Source organism: Egretta garzetta, unplaced genomic scaffold (assembly GCF_000687185.1).
Source record: "Egretta garzetta isolate BGI_Z169 unplaced genomic scaffold, ASM68718v1 scaffold430, whole genome shotgun sequence".
Lineage (NCBI taxonomy): Eukaryota > Metazoa > Chordata > Aves > Pelecaniformes > Ardeidae > Egretta > Egretta garzetta.
The window spans coordinates 1,326,935-1,347,588 of NW_009258267.1; the positions used below are offsets into that span (position 1 = coordinate 1,326,935).

Genomic DNA, 20,654 nt, shown 5'->3' on the forward strand with positions numbered 1-20,654 from the left:
CTGCCGGCAGTACCCGCTCTTCTGCTGCCTCCTCCTGGGGCTGGGCGCCGCCACCCTCCTCCTCAACCGGTAACCCGCGCGGGGGGGCTGGGGCGGGGCGGGGGAGCCGGGCCCGGCCCAGCACTGGTACCTTGTCGTGCGGTAACGTTCCTTCCTGTTTATTTCCAAGGTATCTTCACGTTTTAATGATCTTCTGGTCCTTTGTGGCTGGTGTCGTCACCTTCTACTGTTCATTGGGGCCGGATTCCCTCTTGCCCAATATTCTCTTTACCGTAAAATACAAACCCAAGGTAAACGTGTCTGTTGACATCCTTGCGCTTTCCTTAAATTTGGTAAGAATTTATACTGGGTGGCAATTCTTGTGTCGTTATAGCTGCTTTCAGAAATACTCCCTCACTACGCATCCGTACAGCTCATATCCACCAACTGATGGATGTTTTCTAGCACATATGCAGTGCTTAAGACTTTGCATTCTTTATATATTTCTGCGTAGTCCCATCAAATCTACGTATGGCTGTGAAGCCAGCTGGTGGGGGTGTTCATGGGTGTTATTTTCTGCTTCACTCACTTTCGGCATTCGAATAGCAAGTAGTTGAGAAATTACATTGTTGAGGCTTTCTCTAAGGATGTTCTTCCTTTGGTGAGCCAGTGCTAAGTAAGCCTTCTTTGCTGGTTGTAGTCAGACTACTTTAAGTGGTATTGCGTTTCAAAGAAAAAAAAAATCCCAAAGGAAATTGCTGGGTTTTAATTTAAAAAGGTTTAACTTGGAATTCCCTAGGTCTAAAAAAGTTAGCATCGCAATAGTTCAAGGACATGAGCAAGGCAAGTTTTGTAGAGAAACCAGCTGGCCTGTTATTAGACCCTTTCACAACACCGGTTATCTGTCTCCTCAGATTTTGTTTTAGTGGAAGTGCCTTTTCTGTTTGGTTCAGTTGTTTTCCACGCCCTGCCTTGTTATCTTGTTTTCCTGCTGGGAGAGCAACTTTGTCTCTATGCTGTTCAGTTCCCTGTAACTGTATACTCTACAAGGAAACTTGTGAATATACTGGTACGTTACCAGAGTCATCATTCTGAAGAGCGTAAACTTATCCAAATATCTTCTCTTAGCAACTAGAATTGCCGGAGCTATTTCCCCATGGTCACAGCTGTGCTGTATGTGGCAAGGTCAAATGCAAGAGGCACAGGTAAATTAAATACGTAGCACTGGTAAGCTTAGTATTTCTTATATTTTGCTCATAGCAGTAGGAAACCTTCAATTAAGTATTGTTATATCAACTTTTCCGTGCTCTCCTACAGACCTACTTTGCTTCTGGAAAACTATCAGCCATGGCTGGATCTGAAAGTGCCTTCCAAGGTTGATGCATCACTCTCAGAGGTAACTGCTGCTTCATTTCTTTAGTACCTTGAAATTCAGCAAGTTTTTATGACATATCTCTTAGACCTGTTAGTTCTGGTTCAGTAGATAGCTCAGAGGTACTTCACATGTATGTTACCTTGTTCCTGTAAAAGTCAGATCAAAAGAGTATACGCTGGGAGAAGAGAGGCGAGATGGCCTACTTGTTAACACAGGGGTGATGTTTCCTGCAGTAGTGTGCCTAGGACACAGCAGAAACAGCTATGTAAATTGGGAATTACATAGGAAAGAACGGTTACCACTGAACATGTCCGATTCTGGAAAACCTAAGGATTTCAGCCTGCTTAGTTTGTTGAAGTGGAGGTTAAGAGATGATTTGCTTCAGCTACAAAATTTCTGTATTGAAGGTGATAATGGTATGGTAGCTACTTAAATTGTCGGACAAAGCTGTAACAAAATCTGTCTAAAAAAGGAACTAGCTGATTTACTCAAAGGAGAATAGCATAAATAACTGGTTTTTAATAAGACTGCAAATGGGAAATTTTGTTTTGTTCTTTTTAAAAATTGTTCTCAGAAGAGCAATTTTTCTTTTTTTTTTTTTTTTTTTTTTCCTTGATTTGGTAGTTGATGAAATATATTGGCAGCTAAATAGATAATACTTTATTAAAGCCAGGAAGATATATTCAAGCGCGTATGTAGCTTAGTCTCCATTTATTTAGAGTTCCAGCTTTGGAGTTCTGTGGTAGGAGGATGAACAATTGGCATGTCAGAATTGAGAAGATTCCTGCATGTCAGCTCTTGCAATTAACAGCATGGTGGATGAAGCCAAAGCTGCATGCGTTTGTGGTACAAGCTCACGCTTTAGGTCAGCTGTGCGTGATGGTGTCCTGGCCATGGCTGACAGCTGGAGTAGCAAAAGAATGAAAACCTTAAGGGAAAGGAAGGATGGACAATTGAAGAATGTCTTTAAAAAAGCGCAGATAACAGCTTGCTGACATCCTTTGGTTTATGTAGGGACTTCCTCTGCAATTTCAGAAGCAAACATTTGTTGTTTTAAGATTACTTAGTTTATTAACTTTTGGAATACATTTGGGCTCAAGTGTAATAAAATAACAATATTGCTGAATATAGTTTGAATAGGCCTATTTTTTTAAACCTCTTGTTTTCATAATAAATTGTAAAATACAAACGCTTCTACGCATGTAATATTTTGAGAATTTTGGGTAGCAAATGGCTGTGACGGTTTACCAAAGGATGTGGTAAATGCTGAAGAACTGGAAATTTTCCTGTTTAGCTTAAATGGGATTTTAATGCTAGAAAAGTTCTTTGTAGTATGTTATTCATAAGAGATACAAGTAGATAGCATAGTTATCTTCTAAGATGATCTTTGAAACGTGCTGCTACACATTGGCATTTTGTATTTCATTGCTGTTGCTGTAGTTCTGGATTTACCAAAGCAGTGTGGGTTTTTCTTTGCTGTTTCTTTTTACTCCAGTGGCGTGTCCCTGGCCCTGCTTTATTTAGCACTGGAGACACGGCTTTTGTATACCTATGCTGTGTTTCTCATTCTTTTCTTTTCTTTGGGCGCTTAACTAGAGGGAAGTGCCAGACCCAAGTTCTGGACCTTCCTGGGACAGTGAGGCAAGGTAATCATCTTTGGTGGACCCAAGCAGGCAGTCTATTTGAGCCACCGTTTTCACTTAATTAGGATGCTCTTTGGCATGAGAAATCTCATTGGGTTGTTCCCTGTTGCAGCTTTTCTGTGCTGGTTAAAACAGTAGCAGGGGTTCTGCCCACACTGTATTCCTCTTGTTCACCTGCTCTGGGGATGCCTGGAATCGGATAGCCTGCGCAGGGCTGGAAGGAGAGACTGCTCTTACTTTCTTTTGTGGGTTAGTCGTATATTAGAGGAAAGCTGATACAGTGAGAACAGAATTAAGATTAATGAGACTCCAAAGAAGTGCAGCCTGCTTCCGAAAAGCAGATTCTTCAAATGCTTGGAACAATTCTGGGCTTTTTTTATTCTGGATTAATTTTTCTCGTTCTTCCTTCACAGACTGAAGAATTTTGGCAATGTTCTCATTTTCAAATGTTTCTGATTCAAATAATTTGTATAGTCTTTAAGTGTGTGTTTTCAAGTGCTTACAGAATGATTTAATACACACTTGAATTAGAAGAAAGCCAAGTTTTTCTCACAAGTATGGATTTTTCTCTCTTGGATTGCGATGACAGTTTGCCTCACTTCACAAATTCTTAATCTTTTGCAGCCCTGTTTTGGTTATCTAGCTGCTGTACATGGTTTAGAATGATAAGAAAAACCTGTGCTTGGACTTTCTTCCCTCCTTCATTTATGTTTTATTGTAGTTGAACTCTAAACTGCCTCAACCATGCGTCTATCAATATTTGATAGTTTCTGCTGTATCCTGCACAAAAATAGTGCAGTGGCCTAAGTAGAATTTTGTTTCCAGTTTCTACTCCACTGTGCTTTCTTAGTTTCCCCAATGTTTTCTTTCTTTTTGAATTAGGATGCGATATCTGTTGGTCAGTTTTATGTTGTATATAATTTTGGGTGTTACAGATTTTATAAAGGAGAATTTAATTCTCTTATTCAGTTAATGAGCTCAGCTCTTCCCTACAGTCTCATTTTTGCTATGTGAGGGATGGTTGCAAGACAAATCTGTGGAAAGCTGCTCAGCTGCTCTTGATCAGCATCATGAAAGAAGTGCTGTAGAGGATCAAGGTGCTGTCTGTTCATCTCACAAATTTTTCTCCAGTTCTTAAGTTCTCAAGTTCTTGACTTGATTATGGGACCAGAATTTTCTCTTCTTTTTTTTTTTTTTTTTTTTTTTCTTTTCTAAAAGTAAGATATGGACAAATGCATGACAAGAAATCAGTTATTGTCTGAACGTGCTCCTTGCCGGTCCTGAACTCTTATAGCAACACAGTGGCCTGCATGCTTTCTTACTGGGAATCGCTTGTTCTACCCTCAGGAAGTGGTCTCAGCTATGTAGTTATACAGTCTTTCAAGGCTTTTCAAATTGTCCTTTTGGTTTACTTATCAAATCCTTGCTCCTTTCTAATCTAACGTGGCCTGGTAATTCTGACCTGCTGCTGAATCATTTGCCGCTCAGCTCTACGGTTCCTCCTCCTGATGACTGGGGTCTGTTCTATGGCAATCCACAGAAAGCTTGTCTCAGCAGCAGTAGGCTGACTGGCTTGCGTGTTGCAGTGCATGCTAGAAATAGTCCTCTTTGTTTTTTCTTCAGCTGCTGCTTATATTGCTGCCTGCAGCATTTGGGTTTTACACTTGTAATCTCTTTCTAGTTCAAAACTGCTCACACGTAGTAGAACCAGTCATTTTGCAAAATGCTTGAAAAATAGGTAGGCTTTAAATGAAATGACTCATCATTTGTATTTAAATCCAGGTAAGAATACTTTACCAAAAAGGAAATTGGTTATCATTAGCTGTCATTCTTTGAGGTGTCTTAGCTACTCTGTTGGCATGTGTGCAGACTACGAGCAATTGAGCTTGAATAATATTGTTGGTGTTGCTAGAATGGAAGTGGGTACATGTGTCCTGCTTTTCTAGTGCTTTACAAAAGTGCAGTGGATGATGTGACAGGTTTTTTCTCTCTTAGAGAATCACACTGATATAGTCTGGAGGTGTCGTGGTTTAACCTGGCTGGCAACTAAGCACCACGCAGCCCGCTCGCTCGCTTCCCTGCTCCACCCCACCCCTCCTCAGTGGGATGGGGAAGAGAATTGGAAAAAAAAGTAAGAGCCATGGGCTGAGATAGAGGCAGCTTAATAAGAGAAAAGAATAATAATAGTAGTAATGAGAATGGTAAGAGAATATATAGAATATACAAAACAAATGACGCACAATGCAATTGCAACATCAGTGTGTTATCAACATTATTCTAGTACTAAATCCAAAACACAGCACTATGCCAGCTACTAGGAAGAAAATTAACTCTATCCCGGCCGAAATCAGGACAGGAGGGCTCATAGTGTTCATGGGAAAACTGCGTGGACTGAATGCCTTGAACTCCAGTTACTGGCAATCACCTGTTATTCCTTGAGTGCTTGTGTTTTGCAGTATGGATGGTTTCATACTGTAGCTGTCTCGGTTTCAGTACAGCATTTTGGTTCAATGGAGCATCATACGTAACTGCCTCTGCCATGCCATGTGTTTAGTAAATATGGAAATAGGGCCTGTTTTCTGTGTGTCCAGGATCAAGGCGGTTTTTATTAAGGCTGTTCAGAGCACTTGAGTTCTAGTAGAATGTGCCTTGACCTCCCATATCAGGACCAGCAATATGTGCATTTCAAGTGTATTTTGAGTTAGTTGTCTGTCTCTCTGCATACTTCCTCTAGGTTTTTGGCTAGTGGGATTATCTGTGTGGCATTGACCTGTGGAAGCATTACCATAAAGCTCTTGCTTACAGTGTGGCTGTGGAAGTGGAAGATAAGAGAAACACTGGCACATCGGTGAAATGGTTCAAGTGGAAGTCAGTTACTACAAACATGGGATGAATCTCAAGGAGACCTTATCCAGAGTGGGATGGGTCATCTGGTCTTGTATCTTTCCTTCTTTCCTTGCTGATTTAGTAACCACAGGAAGATGATTCTAAGACTGTTGGAAACAATTCTCCTTCTGGCTTTAGAAGCTTCTGAGCTGTAGATGAAGAGAGTGCCACCAACTTATGTTAGCAGCTGATGAACTGAAATTGCAGTGACACGTGCCTGATGGACGGGCTTTCAGTTCCAAAGTAGTTGTGGATAAAGAAAGCTTTTTCAAGAGGAGCACACTGTATTCCCTTTGAGTACACTGTCCTGTCCTTGAAGGCTGTCCAAGTGCACGTGCCACTCCAAGTGGAAGACGGTCTGCTGTCGTTGCTCTTGATGGGGAGGTGCATACCAAAAGTGGAGGAAGAAAGAAGAGGGATCCTTTAACAGATAGATGCACAGTATGGATTTTTCTGCAGGCCTTGGCTTTTGAAAGGCACTTTTTTGGAAGAGTCTGTGGTTTGAGCCCTGGAAGATGTTTATTTTGTTAGAATCTCTGCATGAACAAGAATAATGTTGCAATACCTGCGAGACTGAGATTTCTATGGAGTAAATTGGTGGTTTACATACTAGCAGTGCTATGGAAGGCATCAGGGAAATAATTTTGAGTAGTCTGATCTATTGCTCTTAAGACCAATGGTCTGTGTTTGCTGACTGGATCTGGATGTGATCTCCCTTCTGTTGTCTGAAGAGTAACTTCCAAAGGAGATTCTCTGGGATTTCTTGGTCTCTTCTGGCCTGGGAAGTAAAGTGTCCGTTGTCATCTCCCCCTACCCTTCCACTCGGCTTTTAGTGGAAATACAAGATTTGGGAGCAGGGAGGGTGACATTTGGCTTTCCCATCCATCATCAACACATGACCATATTACAGTTTCAAGATTTATTACTGCTATAACACATAGGGGTAGGAGAAAAGACATTGATGACTTTGTATGGTCCACCACACAGATATCTGAAGTTATCCCAAACTGGAAAACAACCCTTCAGAAAGAGGACGAAGGAAGAAAATTTCTCCTTCACCCTTAAAAGCAAAGGGAGGAAAATCACTGAAATGGAACAATTGCAAAAGGAAGAGTATCTTATAAAATTTGAGTAGGTGATATTCTTAGTAGTGAAGACAGAAAAAGAAAATTCATCAACTGTTCAAGTATGAAGAATTGAGAGGAATTAAAAAAGCTGTGGTGTGTATTTTACTGAGTGTGCTTTTATAATCATGAGTAGAGCGGAGGCATGTAAAGATTGTATAAATTTAGCAAGTCTTGAATTCTTGCAGTGCACACAGTGTGAATGAGTGCAGCAGCAAATCTTGTAAGAGGAGTACTTATTCTCATAAATGGCACTTGTATATCAGCTGTTACATTCAGCTTTCCTTTCAAACAGATTTCACATTTTTCTTTGAACACAGTGACTTCTTTTGCAGAACCTTCCCTTCTGTAGCATACGGCACAGCAGCCTCACAGCAACACACGTATTCTCTCTGATTGCCCTGATCAGCATCGACACTGCTGAGCACAAACTGATGCCTGAAGCAGTGATTCCAACTGAGGCATAGGCTGCAACTGGAGAAAGTAGCGTGGAGTATATCTTGGGGTTGTAGTGAAGGAGGAGAAATCTCAAGGAAAGTTCATACTTTCTTCTCCTTCGTCATGTTTCGTTTTCTTTTTTTTTGGCACTGTCTGATGTTTCCCCTTCCCTTCAGAAGTTTGCTTTCTGCTAATCGTGGTGCAAGGACTGTAACAGCTACTCAAAACTTTTGTGTAGGTGTAAGGAGAGGTGCCAGAGCTGCAGTCCGGCTAGCAGTACACCTTGTGTATATGGTGGTGGCAGCCTGTTGATTGAACAGGGACTGTTGCCTCCTCTGCCTCCCTTCCTGCTGTGACATTGAAACCAGGGCGTGCCTGTGACATGGCTGCAACAGCTCTGGTTCTTCCCAATTAACCCAGGTTTGATGGTATGGAAAAGACAACCATGGGCTCAGCCTGTGAGGAACAGATTTGATGGAAAGGGTGGAAAAGATTCTCCTACTGAGATCCATGTAGGTGGGATATACAGGGGCTAGGAACAGTAGAGAGATGGCTGTGAGGGTACGTGTAGGACAAGGACTTTGGGAATTGCTCTGCTTGGGGCTTCAGGAGATGGCTGGACCATAAGACGGGTTTTGTTGAAAGCTGTGGTGCAGGATGTGGAGAAAGAATGGTTTTCCTAGAAACCGCTTTTTAGGCTGCTGCTTTTGCTTTCTTTGTGAGTGGTGAGCATACAGGGTTGACTGTCCCACTTGGAGTGAGGGAGAGTTGGAAAAGGTGGAGGTTTGGATGAAAAGGGGTGGAGGTGTGTGTTAGTGTAGGATGGGTAGCTGTGCCTCCACACTACATCAGAAGAGAACAGGGACTGATGTGAAAAATTAGAGAATGGTTGGTTGAAGTAAGATTACATTTTTCATAGCGTTCGCACTGTGCTTTACGTTGTCCATAGTACTAGTGGCAGTTGTTTCATGTCAATATCTGATTAAACCATCACTTCATTGCTATTTGCCCAAATTACTGATTATTACACAAAATGATTGATCTCACAATAGGATCGCAACATACCCACTTGTACATTAAAGTTTTATGGTGTATGAATTATGTTCTATGAGTTTTGGAAGGTGTTTGTGTTTTTAACTCTTCTAACAAGGATTTATAGTAAACTGTTTATTTGGTAATGTGGTTGTCTTTGTTCTGCACAGGTACTTGAGTTGGTGCTGGAAAACTTCATTTATCCATGGTACAGGTATGAGCTCTACCTAAAAGTTACTGGTTTTGAATGTCGTAAATATCTGTAAAACTGTTGAAGAAATAGTCACCTGAAAATAAACTTTTCTGTTTCTTTAGTAAAATATAAACCATACTTTTAAGTGCTAAAGTTTCATTACTTTATTGTCTCTTAGCAGAGATCTTTTAATAATTTAGGCATGATAGAGATGGTTCTAAAATTTTTGTTTTATCCTAAAAGCACTTTTAGATTATTCATTTTTTGTGTCAATTTTCTAATAACTCTTACTTAGAAGTACGTATGGCTTGATTAAAACCTGCATAAAAACTCAATGCCCCCCCCCAATTTATTTCCAGATTAGAAGCATACCAATCTTTCATATTGCTTTAAAAAAAAAAATTGCTTTGCATTTTTTAAAAAGAAAAATTCCACTTTTAATTGATATTGAAAAGGTATTTTTAATACGTGTTGTGGCCCCCTTGCAGAACATCTGGTGATTTGCTGAGGTTTAAAGCTATGAGTGGTTATGCTCAGCTGAATAGAGGAGTACTGTGTAAATAACTATAAAACAGTGTAGAAAAAAAAAAGACAGTAGCTAACTTTTTTTCCCCTTGTACCTTTATATATTAGTGCTTCAGAGTACTTTGTAAAAAGATACCAACATTTTTTTTAAATTGATCATGCTGGCATCAATGTGTTAAAACAAAATTTTGCCATAATTCTGAATTTGACTTTTTTGTTGAATGGAAAGGTTAAGTTTTGTGCTAAAAGAAATTTATACTTTTTTCTTTTACTCTATGCCAGTTTTCTTCTTTCTCTCTGGAATCTAAAATTTTCTGGGCAGGGTTTTTTTCCTGATTGGTTTTTAATTGTGGCCAATATCTGCATCTCTCGCATCTATTTTTGTGGGATGAATACACTGAAGTATAAAACTTAACTGCTTATGCAAACAGCAGAGGGAGCTTCAGCACCATGTATTGTGAACGATCAAGTTGGAAACCCCAAGGTTTTTAACTTTCAAATACAGAAAACTAGAGCATGTTCCATTGAGCTGTCTGATAAAGGAACAAATGTGAGGGAACTGTCCTGTGTATTTCATAATTTGAAATTAGATAGATCTTTTGGCTGGTGGAAGGTGTCTTCAGTGTCTTTGTTTTGGACTCACAAGAAAACTTTGACTCCTCATAGTACTTAAATCTCTGGCACCCAAGATGGTAGAAGTCTGGAATATATCGTATGGGGGGGATATTAATATGCCTTGTTAGAAGTGCAGTGCAAAATATACATGGTATAGAGCCAGGCAGCCTAGATTCTGCAACATCTTGCCCTCTGGCAAGCTGTATAGATGTTCCTGCACGGTCTTTAGTTTTACATGGCTGCACCTCTGCATTTTGAGCTAGCTCCATGAAGTCACACCATGCTGATCAGACCTAATAAGCTCTCCATGAACCTGAAGTACTGGGAGTTCAGTGAGCTGTGGTATCTGAGTAATTCTGCAGGAAACAACTTGGTCCTGAAAGGCTTACTGGTTTCAGCTTAACAGTAGTACTGTCAGATCTAGTCTCATTCCCTCTAGACATTCAGGTGTTTTTATGCTTTCCTGTATTTCCAGCAACAGTCGTGCAGGGGGGGCCTGAACTGTGTCTGCGTGCAGCTGTTTGAGGTCTGTCTCAGAGCATGTTAGTTCTGACTTTTCTTACTTAGGTGTACCTACGCTGTTCGTGTAGCTCAGCTTACCCTGGAGAAAGAACTCTTGCGTTCATGGAACATTTTTTCTGAGCTAACAAACCTCACTGACTCTGGATAGTTCTTCACAGAGCCAAATCAGAAGACTTTGCATCCAGACTGTCCTTCTTTAGCAGTGTGGGTAACCGAGCAATTCAGACTTGCAGATTAGGTTGGTAAAACAGTTTGCTGCTTTCCCTTTCAGAAAAGTCTGGGGTAATTCCTTATGCTAGCTGCCCCCCTTTCAAGTGAATAGAATTTGTGCAGAAGCTACCCTCCACACCTTTTTTTTTCTTTTTTCTTTTTTCTTTTTTTTTCTTTATTTTATTTTATTTTATTTTTTTGTGCCCTGCCAGCTGATGCTGCCTTGCAGCACCTTGCATACTCTGGGCACTGGAGAGGTATCTCACTCAGAAGCCCGGTCAGTTTAACACTTAATAGAAATGTATGTTGCAAGACAAAATCACAGACCTATTGCTCAGGAAATAAAGTGCTATAAGGAGGGAAAAGATGTGTTTTATGTTTGTTTCTTTAATAAACTGTGTAAGAATTTGCATTATTTTATTAAGCAAGTTAAAATTTAGAAACAAACATCCCTAAACTTGGATCAGTGTAGGGGAATGAAGATTAGCACTTAAAATCCAGTGAACTCTACTGAAATAGGTAGTTATACCTATGTGCAATTTTTATTTGGTATTTTTCAAAGTATTTATACTAGTTATATTTAAATATTTGTGGTTTAAGATTTTTTCAACTATATGGGAAGAACAGAGCATGGTTGTAAGTAATCCAAGTTTGCAGAGCTACAAAATACCGGTCTATTGCTTATGCTGTACAATAACACTATGTAGTATCTTGCTCACATGAACCTCATTTTAAATAGGAGAGTTTAAAGTTTGAATGAGTCAGTACGCTTACTGAATTTTTTTGGTGAATGATGCTACTGCAACTCCAGTTCTCTCAGATTAGATTAGAACCAGTAATTACCACATTTTTGTAACATTACTATGAAAAAATTTTTCTTTGACAGTAACTAAACCCAGTGTTTTCACATGTGGAGCTGCTTCTATTTTAAATGCAAGTAATGCAAGAAAAATTCAGGATATTTGTTGAGTTACAAACCATAGCTTTACAGTTTTATCGGCTTGCAACTTATTTTCTTCATCTTTTTGATAGGAGTTGGCCAAATTTTGTAAGAATAATTGGCATGCAGGGGAAAAAAATCACTTTGGTATTTGTATATGGTTTTAATTTATCAATAGATCCCACAAGACTTTGCGTGCAACAGCAGTTGGGTGTATCTCTTTTGACACATTGGATTTAGCAACTGTTTAAAATTAAGAGAGTCAGCCTTTTTCTTCTTGCAAATCTCTCTGTTATACTGACAGTTGCATTTCTAAGTTTTTCCTCAAATTCTGGGAAAATGCAGCCAATTTTTGAAATGTTTCCAAGTGAGTTATTTGGACCTTCCACTGTGTCACTAGAGATTTGAGATTTTACAGGTTCTTGGTGGTTTTTCTCAGCAGTCTTCAAATCTGCTGGTGATTAAGAGAATGTGTCTGCAAACCTATGGCGTGTTGTGAAAACACCTGGCATAAAGTCTTGTCCAAGTAGAATTAGCCAAGATACTGGTGATACAAGTGTCAATAAAATAACAACTTCTTGCTCCAAATTACTTCATGTATCTCATTGTTTGTCTAGTAATAGTTATACAACTTGTTTGCTAATCCCTTGGCTTCCTTTGACAGTGAGGGTATTTGCTAACCATACTGCTTCCAAAATGTCAGCTGCTGATGTTAAACCAAACTTTCCCCTACAGTATTCTTATGTGGATGTGATTAGCGGATGGAGGATAGTTGTGTTCCTTATGCCAGGCTGCTTTCTTTGGCGTGCTTTTTCATGCAATTAGTTGCGTACTTGTCAGGTCACCAGTATCTGTACCCAGCAGTTCATCTTCAACATGCAGTTGAATGCTATATAACCCAGGCTAATATTGCTTTAAAAAATCAGGTGCTGAATAATGTGAAACAATGTTATACGCATAAAAATTTTATTTTTCAAATGTACTGTTGTTGCTTGCACTGATTTTTTTTTTTTTTTTTTTTAAAAAATGCAAGTAATGTTTGCATTAACTACATATGCAAACTCATTTATTACCAAAAACTGTGATGGCTTTTTCATCTGGTCATTAGCTAAAGCAGAACATAACTTTTTTTGTTGTGTCATTCCTCAGCTATTATAATGCAGTTTTACTGATATCTTTGGTCATACTCTAATGTACATGTAGGCTTAAATACTGATTTTTATTCTTTCTGTTGCATTTTGTGGAATGCTGCTGTGATGGTCTCTTTTTCCACTCAGTTTAGTTGCAGTTTCTGCATTTAAGATTTAGTGTATTTCCTGTTTTCATTCGGTTTCCCAAAAAAGATGTGGAATTAGGTATTTTTCTTCCTGAATCAACTTTAAGTATTTTTACCATGATTTTTCACTGAACATCCTTTATTGCAGCAGATGGAAACTGGCAAGCCGGATAATAAGTCTAGATGATATTTTGACCTAGTGATTTGGGAATCTGTTTAAATTCTTCTTTATTTCTTTGTTTACAAGCAGAAACCACGTTAAATCATTTACATTCTGTTCCAAATGCCTGTAGGGTGAGGTTCTTGTTTTTTCTTTGTAATTGATGGTTTCACGTTTTATGCTATATCAAAAGTATATCAACTTTTCAAAAAATAAATTCTTTCATTTGTTGGTTTCCTGTGCTATGCCTTCTGTTCCCTTCTAGGAAACGGCAGTCTCTGTTTAGACCAGAAATAGGCCTGATTTTATATTTAAAAAAGAGAATATTATTGTATTAAATGGCATCTAAGTTCTAGAAATTGTTGAAAAAATACCAATTAAAGTTTTCTATTGGAAGAGGCTGAGCTGAAATACAGGGGATGTACCTATTTAATTAAAAAGCTACATGAGAAACTACTAATTTTTTAGTAAAACTTAAACAAAGGAGGCTAACAAAGCCAGATTTGAACTGAAACAGATGAAAATTATTTGAAATCTTGGCGTATAGAAGGTCTTGTAGTACGCAATATGGAAAATTCAATTTTGACTGGGGTATGTGCTTGCAGTACTCTTATTCCAAAGGCTTTGCCGATATTAATTCAGTTTCACTTCGTGGCACTCAACTAGGAAGCATTCACATATGTGGAGACTAAGTTAGAGTTTACTCGGTCAAAATCATCCAGACAGTATATTAGAGCAGGAATTGGTATGTAATTCCAGTTTACTGACACCTTTCTTAAGCCTTTGTTGTGTGCAGAAACGTAGTGGGAATGCTGTGTATTTTACTCAAATAGAAGACTGCTTAATCTGCCCATACTTGATAGCTTTCATTTCAATTAATACCAGTTGAGGTGTCACCGTTGAATGTTCTTATTCCAGCTTTTAGTAGTGCCAAATGTATTGCTGTTGGATTAATATAAATGTATTTTATTCTGTTTTCTTTTGTGACATGCTTTATAACACTGCAGAAATATTACTGACGATGAATCCTCAGTGGATGAACTGAGAGGCACACTGCGGTTTTTCGCATCTGTATTAGTTCGGAGAATTCACAAGGTAAGGTGACTTCAAGGTATTAACGTTGTTTTTCCATCAGAAATTACTGCTATCCATCTGTAACGAGTTCTGTAATGTTTTTCAAAATGATAATTCCAAAGTCAGTCTTACAGAGAATATAGGTAGTTCCACTGAAGTTTCCTTGCGTTATCTGTTCCATCTTTCTGGAGTTTATCCCACTCCTGATTATAAACCATATTTGAAGATTCAGCATTGGAAGTGTTCAACATCAGGTTGGACACAGCTTTGAGCAACCTGAACAGGTGAAAGATGTCCCTGCCCACAGCAGGAAGTTGGACTAGGTGATCTTTGAAGGTCCCTTGCAACCCAAACCACTCTACGATTCTATGATTCTTGCAAATCGATTTACTTTTTACACCAGTGCAAGGCATTATTAAAACCTTAGAATAGTCTTTTAGCTGTCTTTTAGTGATTTTTATCCAAGTGGAACAATTTTGAGAATTATTGAAGAACAACTGTTAGAAAATGGTTAGCAGTGTACGTGTCTCATAGCTTCTGCTTGCTTGACTACTTTGAATGCAGACAAGATCTATAAGGAATTGTCTGTAAGGAATAGACTGCCATTAAGTGAATAGCTTACTGTAATAATCAAACCAGATATGGTTCTCCTATTAATGTGGAACATTCTGAAAACTAAAGATTCAAATTTTTTATTTGCTGTGTTTAATATATTAGCACATCTACTCTTGTTTTCTGGTAAAGTGCTTCAAGCCTGTTTTACAGGAACTGCTTCTAAATTTCTGGCTGTTCTAAGCAAGAAGAGTTGCTGACTCAGTTTCCAGACTTACTCAGTGCCGACCCCTCTGTTGGACCAACTACCATAAATTTTTGGGTTTTTTTTTTCCCATGCTTAGTAACAGCAATGTTTCCTGAGCTACAAGCTGTACATGTACTCTGTCATGACTTATTAACAGCTTGATTCTGTCCTTGTTATATATCAAAACCAGATGGCTTTCTTGTTTACTCTTACTCGAGCATGTTGCTTTTTAAAGTGAACATGGGGGAACATTAGGATATGTCTGTAGCACAGACATTATATGGAGGTGTGAAAGTGGAGTAAACCTTTCAAAGTGAAGAACTAGAGCAAGGTCTTAAAATTTAATTTGAAATTGTAATCCATGCAGGTCTTAGTTGCACTGTTCATAGATCCATTGTTGATTCAGAAAATTATGTCTCCTCTGTTGATTGTTTAATAAGGTATTATTCATGTTATCTCAGATCAGCTCTAGCATCTTTAAGTAGAGTATCAATTTACCGTATCTGCCTTTGACAGTAATGAAGTAAATGTAATGCATTCAATTCTATGTATCTGGGGAGAAAATACATGCAACAAAAATGGAAGACATATACAAGTATTAAGCAGTGTCAGGGGAGCTACAGAATAAAGTCCATCACAGTAATTAATTTCTCTTTACAAATGTTTAGATTTATTTGTATCCATTCCACAGAATAATGTAATTTATTTTGTCTGCTTGTGTGAAGTGGTACAGATATCTCCAGCAAAAAGATACTCATAATAAATTTGTGGTTTGGAACAGAATTGAAACTTGTCATGCTCAATTGTGCAGGTGTCGTGGTATCTCATGCTATGTTATTTTTTCAGCTCATGATTTTTTTCTGTTGAACAAGTGTTTCTGTGTGTGCACACACCCACAAACAGATGCAGACAGCCTGAACTAATAGCGGTGGTACATACACTACTGAGAATGTTGTGCGTAGAAATCAGAGCCGATATGCAAGTTGCAAATAAAATACAACCTTTTTCTCATTTTAGGAATCCTAGTTTAAAGCTTCAAGTAGTGAGCTGAAAAGGGTTATGACAGAATGCTTTATAGCCTTTCAGCTCTGATACAGTGTCCTTTATAACCTCATTTGAGGAGAAATTAATCACTGATTGCAAAATAAAATAGTCTTATACCTTTGACAAACAGCTCTACTTTGGTTTGGATTTAGTATTAAATGCTTAAAAGCAATAGTTCTAGCTCATAGAGATAAAATTTTTAAATTCAGATCTACTATGTGTAAGAAAAAACAGACTGCTTTTTTTTCCTTTTTTAGGTTGTATCTTCATACTTTTTTGCCAAAGAATCTTTTGAATTAAGACTTAAAATTACAAATTGCTTCAGCAAAGACGGTTCCTTTGTTTTCTGTTTAAGGCTGCTTTTTTTTTTATCTGGATTTTCCTTGTGGTGGCCATTTCTGGGTTGGTTATGGGTTTTGAAGGGAAAATGAAGGGTTTCCCTTCGTACGGTGTTGCGTAGGTAGCCCTGCATCTGGTTGAAATTTTTGTCAAAAGTCAATAGTGTCTACTACAGTGTCGGTAATAATTTGCTCACTGTGCTCTTTGACTTACCTCTGCAGGAATAAACACTCCTCTATCCCTGTGTTCCGTAGGAAACCCTTGATTTATTGAACTCACGGTTGAAATGTGAGTCCCAAAGGACAGGGTTTTCCATTGATGAGCGGAAGCTCTTACTTTCTTGCCTGTAAATAGGAGTTGACCTTAATTTAGTTACTTTTGGGCAGTTCTAGTCAATTGTACTAGCTTGTCTGGGCTGGCCAGGTCAGGTCATAGCTGTGCACCTCAAATATTACAGGCGAGTGTGCAGAAATACACGCTATTCTCCTTGTACAAGTAAATAAAATCCCAGCTTCTCTCAGTTCTGGCCTTTGCAGCTGCACTGTCTCTTTCCTTGTCTGGCAAGAACTTTGATGCTTCTATTTCACTATTTAAGATCTTTATTTTATTTAATATTGAGGAGGGACAAACTTCATTAGGAAAAAAAAAATAATGTTCAGAAGTCTTAAATTTTGAACATTTGCAACTGCAGGTTTCTGCTTCTCTGAGGCCTCTTTTGCTCTTACTTAAAATAAAGGGTATGCAAAGTGTATAGGTTTCTGTGGAAACTACTGCAGCTGATTAAAAAGAATCCCTTGAAACTGTACAGGCTAGGGACTGACTGGCTGTGGAGAGAAGCTCTGCTGCAGGAGGGGGCCTGGCCCCATGGTAGACACTAAGCTGAGTATGAGCCAGCAGTGTGTACTGGCAGCAAAGGCGGCCAACAGTATCCTGGGCTGTATTCATAGGAGCAGAGACAGTCAATCAAGGAAAGTGATTATCTACCTTTACTTGGTGCTCTTTAGGTGGCATCTAGGATACTGCATCCAGTTTTGGGCTCTCCATTACAAGAGACACATTGATAGAGTGGAGCAAGTTCCACTGAGGGGCCACCAGGATGATTGGGGCTGGAGCATTTGACCTGTGAACAGGATCACATGATATTGTTGTTGGCACTGAGGGTCACCTTGACTCTGTGACTCAAATTTTCTTTTGGTTCTGCCATCACCTGAGCTGGGACATTTTTTCTGCATATACATAGAGAGGAGGGTTTCGCTTTGCTTTTACTCCTTGCAGGCATGATTGTTGAGGGTTAAGGTACACAAGTACTGGAAGCAGAGCACAGTGAACTTGCTCTAGGTGGTGGTCAAATCTTCATGTACCACTAGGTGTCATATACTGTGACTTGGAAATCAAGCTGTATGACTGTAATTATTGCAATGGAAGAATCATAATGGCAACAAGCTGACAATAAATGTGTTAATGGTATTGTTTATAGCATTTAGTTCTACATGATGTTGTATGCTTTGCCCAGAAGAGTGAGCATACTGTCAGCTCATCTAGAGAATTCATGGGTTGTTTCTTAAGGGTTCATTTTATAGTTAGAATGGGGACCTATAAGCAAATGAATATGTTTTATAGTTTTTGGTAATAAATTTGTGGAAAAAACCACTAGAACAATTCTGGTTTTATTTTAAAACTATTCCTTAGGTGGATATTCCAACTCTTGTAACAAAGAAAATGCTCAAGGCGGCAATGAAACACATTGAAGTGATAGCCAAGGCCAGGCAGAAAGGTAAAGACTTCACACGTTGTCGGTTTCAAAGGGCAAGTATAAATATTTCTTTCTGCATGTTTGTTATATTTCCTAAATCTTTTCATCCTCACTGCCTTCTCTTTAAAAAAAAAAAAAAAAAAAAGTGATCCTTTTGCATTTTTCTTCTGGAAAAAAGACAAGTTACAATACAAATAATCTGTCGGGTTTGATTTTCATTTCCCCATGTCAAAAATACTAAATTTCTTTCTCTGTGTGGTAAATAGGAATGCATTTTTTGACCATCTAGAGCAATCAAGATCATTTAGCAACGCTTCTTGAAGTTTTTCCTCCATTCCAGATGAGCATTACAAATGAAAGGATTTGTATGTCCATGCGCTGTACTGTAACTGTAACTCTTACAGCAAGAATGATTTCACATCTGCACACGAACATGAGCAGTTACTGGAGTTGTTCAGTATGTTGAAAAGTTAGCTTTAGGTTTATAAGCCGTGGAGAGACTTTAAGCATTAGTGCATTTAACTATTATCCAAATAAAAATATCTTCACAAGCCTAATATAAAAATTATATTAAAACTGCACATTGAAGGAATATTTGGAAAATAGAACACTTGCTGGTTTTGGTTTGATATACGCTGTGTTTAAAGTGTGTGTTCCTTCACACTTTTTTCTAACTGTACTAAGCAGGAAACAGATACAACAGGGGTGAATGAAAGTTTTAAGTTTACATTGATTTCAAACTGTGTTGTAAGGAAGTCAGTAGAAGCCACATAAATGGGAGACTGTGTAGGAGGTCAGGAAAAAAGCAAGTAGAGGCAGACTTTGGGCAATGCAGTTTTTCAGAAGAATCAAGATGTTGAGTTCTTCAATAACTATAAATGAGAAAACATTCTGGAAATTATGCAAACTGCAAGTGTTTGGTGAAGGAATTCTTATTTCAATGTGAGGTTTTATTTTTACATAGCCAGGCTTCAAAATCTTAATGTTATTTTCTAAAGTTTGAACACTGTATCCCTTCAGCAGTTGTATATGTAGTAGAAGTATTAACTTTTTAGATCAAATGAAAACCAGTCACCTCTTATTTCACAATAAGAAAAAGCTGAAACAACTTATAATACCATTTTTTCCTTGCAGTAAAAAATGCAGAATTTTTACAGCAAGCTGCTTTAGAAGAATATGGACCAGAACTCCATGTTGCTTTGAGAAGCCGAAGAGATGAACTTCACTACTTAAGAAAACTTACTGAACTTCTTTTTCCTTATATTTTGCCTCCAAAGTCAACAGAGTGCAGGTATAGAAATTATTTAGAATTGTATTCTTTAAAGTATTTGCATACTATGTAGTACAGTAGTTTTGGGGAGTGAAAGAATGAACTCCAAAGTCATTCTCCTCATCCCTCCTTCTTATCCCTTTCCTTATGAGTTTTTTGATTGGTCTTAAAAATGTTCTAGCACACTTAAGGTATTATTAAATACTAAAATGTTTCCTAGTAAAATATAATGACATTGGAAACTTGACTTAGAAAGTTATGTCATCTAGTATTGGTTCTGATTTCCGCCCCCCCCCCCCCCTTTTTTTTTTTTCTTTTCAGATCCCTGGCTCTTTTGATAAGAGAGATTCTGCCTGGTTCTGTTTTCCTTCCCTCAATGGATTTCCTAGCTGATCCTGTAAGACTTCAGAGCACAGGAATAATCCTGATTTATTCAGTCTCACTGTGTTCCTAAGTATGTTGCGTTAAGGCAAATGATGCACAATGAGTGATGACTTGTGCATTTTGACTGGGTAAAAGAAAAAGAAATCTTGTGGCCAGTGTTTTTGTTTGTTCATTATAACTGGTTTGAGTGCTTAACATAGAATATTGGTATGATCTCTTAAGAATGTATTTTTAAGGAAGGCCTACAATTCTAGTCAAAAGGGAGAATGCTGTGCTAGTATAAGTGCCTTCAGATTTGCATAACTACATTTAAAAAGGGGCCCAATTACTTGAACTCTAGCTGTATGAACCTTTATAGCTGTGTAAGTAAACCAGCCTTTTTTGCAGCTGTATTGAAATCTTTTGTTCTTAATTTTGCAAATAAGGGGGCATTTATTTCTAAAGATGGAACACTGCCATCTTTGATTTTATTTGTGCAGGTGTTTTAATAGGCAAAATCACAGTATTTACGAAGGTATTGCCTAGCTGCAAGCAGAAAGTAGTGTAGCTCTGGAAGTATTCATTAGATCTGCACTAACAGTAAAAATACTTTGTAGAGCTTTCCTCCACTGGGTAAAGAATGTTTCTGTGCAGGTCTCTTCAGAAACTCCCTGACTTGTAAATACTTGAAGAGACCGTTGAAGGTTAATTCTCAAACATGTTGCCAGGTTTTGGGTTTTGTTGTTTTGTTTGTTTGGTTTTTTTTAAATTATTAATATAGTCAGAGGTTTGAACTTGGGCATAACATAGTAGTGAAATGATTTTCATCTAGTTTGTTGAGTTTCTTTAATAGTAATTGTGTTGTGTTTTCCTGCAGGACACTGTCAACCATTTGCTGCTGATCTTCATTGATGATAGTCCCGTGAGTACAGACAAAGTTAGAACAGTAGTAATTTGTTCACCCATGAACGAAACTTTCTTACCCAATTGTGTCTTGTCATTTTTTTCTACAGCCTGAGAAAGCAACTGAACCTACCTCTTCATTGGTTCCATTCCTTCAGAAATTTGCAGAGCCAAGAAATAAAAAACCGTCT

At 38.3% G+C, this 20,654-nt stretch overlaps 1 protein-coding gene across 16 annotated transcripts in view; it reads left to right on the plus strand.

Annotated features, from left to right (window-relative positions):
* The first annotated feature begins 6 nt into the window (after positions 1 to 6).
* Positions 7 to 20,654, plus strand: part of SNX14 (sorting nexin 14) — a 62,334-nt gene continuing 41,686 nt past the window's right edge. For 15 of the 16 annotated variants that reach the window (XR_004841138.1, XM_035904026.1, XM_035904019.1 and 12 more), the window contains exons 1-11: positions 7 to 69; positions 170 to 290; positions 1,108 to 1,184; positions 1,297 to 1,375; positions 8,648 to 8,691; positions 13,926 to 14,013; positions 17,864 to 17,948; positions 19,062 to 19,218; positions 19,519 to 19,594; positions 20,438 to 20,482; positions 20,574 to 20,654. Coding sequence is in view for 15 of the 16 variants with exons in the window: in XM_035904026.1 (XP_035759919.1) it covers positions 186 to 290; positions 1,108 to 1,184; positions 1,297 to 1,375; positions 8,648 to 8,691; positions 13,926 to 14,013; positions 17,864 to 17,948; positions 19,062 to 19,218; positions 19,519 to 19,594; positions 20,438 to 20,482; positions 20,574 to 20,654 (837 nt within the window). In the remaining variant the exon portion in view is untranslated. Of the gene's footprint in view, positions 70 to 169; positions 291 to 1,107; positions 1,185 to 1,296; positions 1,376 to 8,647; positions 8,692 to 13,925; positions 14,014 to 17,863; positions 17,949 to 18,301; positions 18,385 to 19,061; positions 19,219 to 19,518; positions 19,595 to 20,437; positions 20,483 to 20,573 lie in introns of those variants that run through there. The other variant, XM_035888452.1, reaches the window with a different exon arrangement.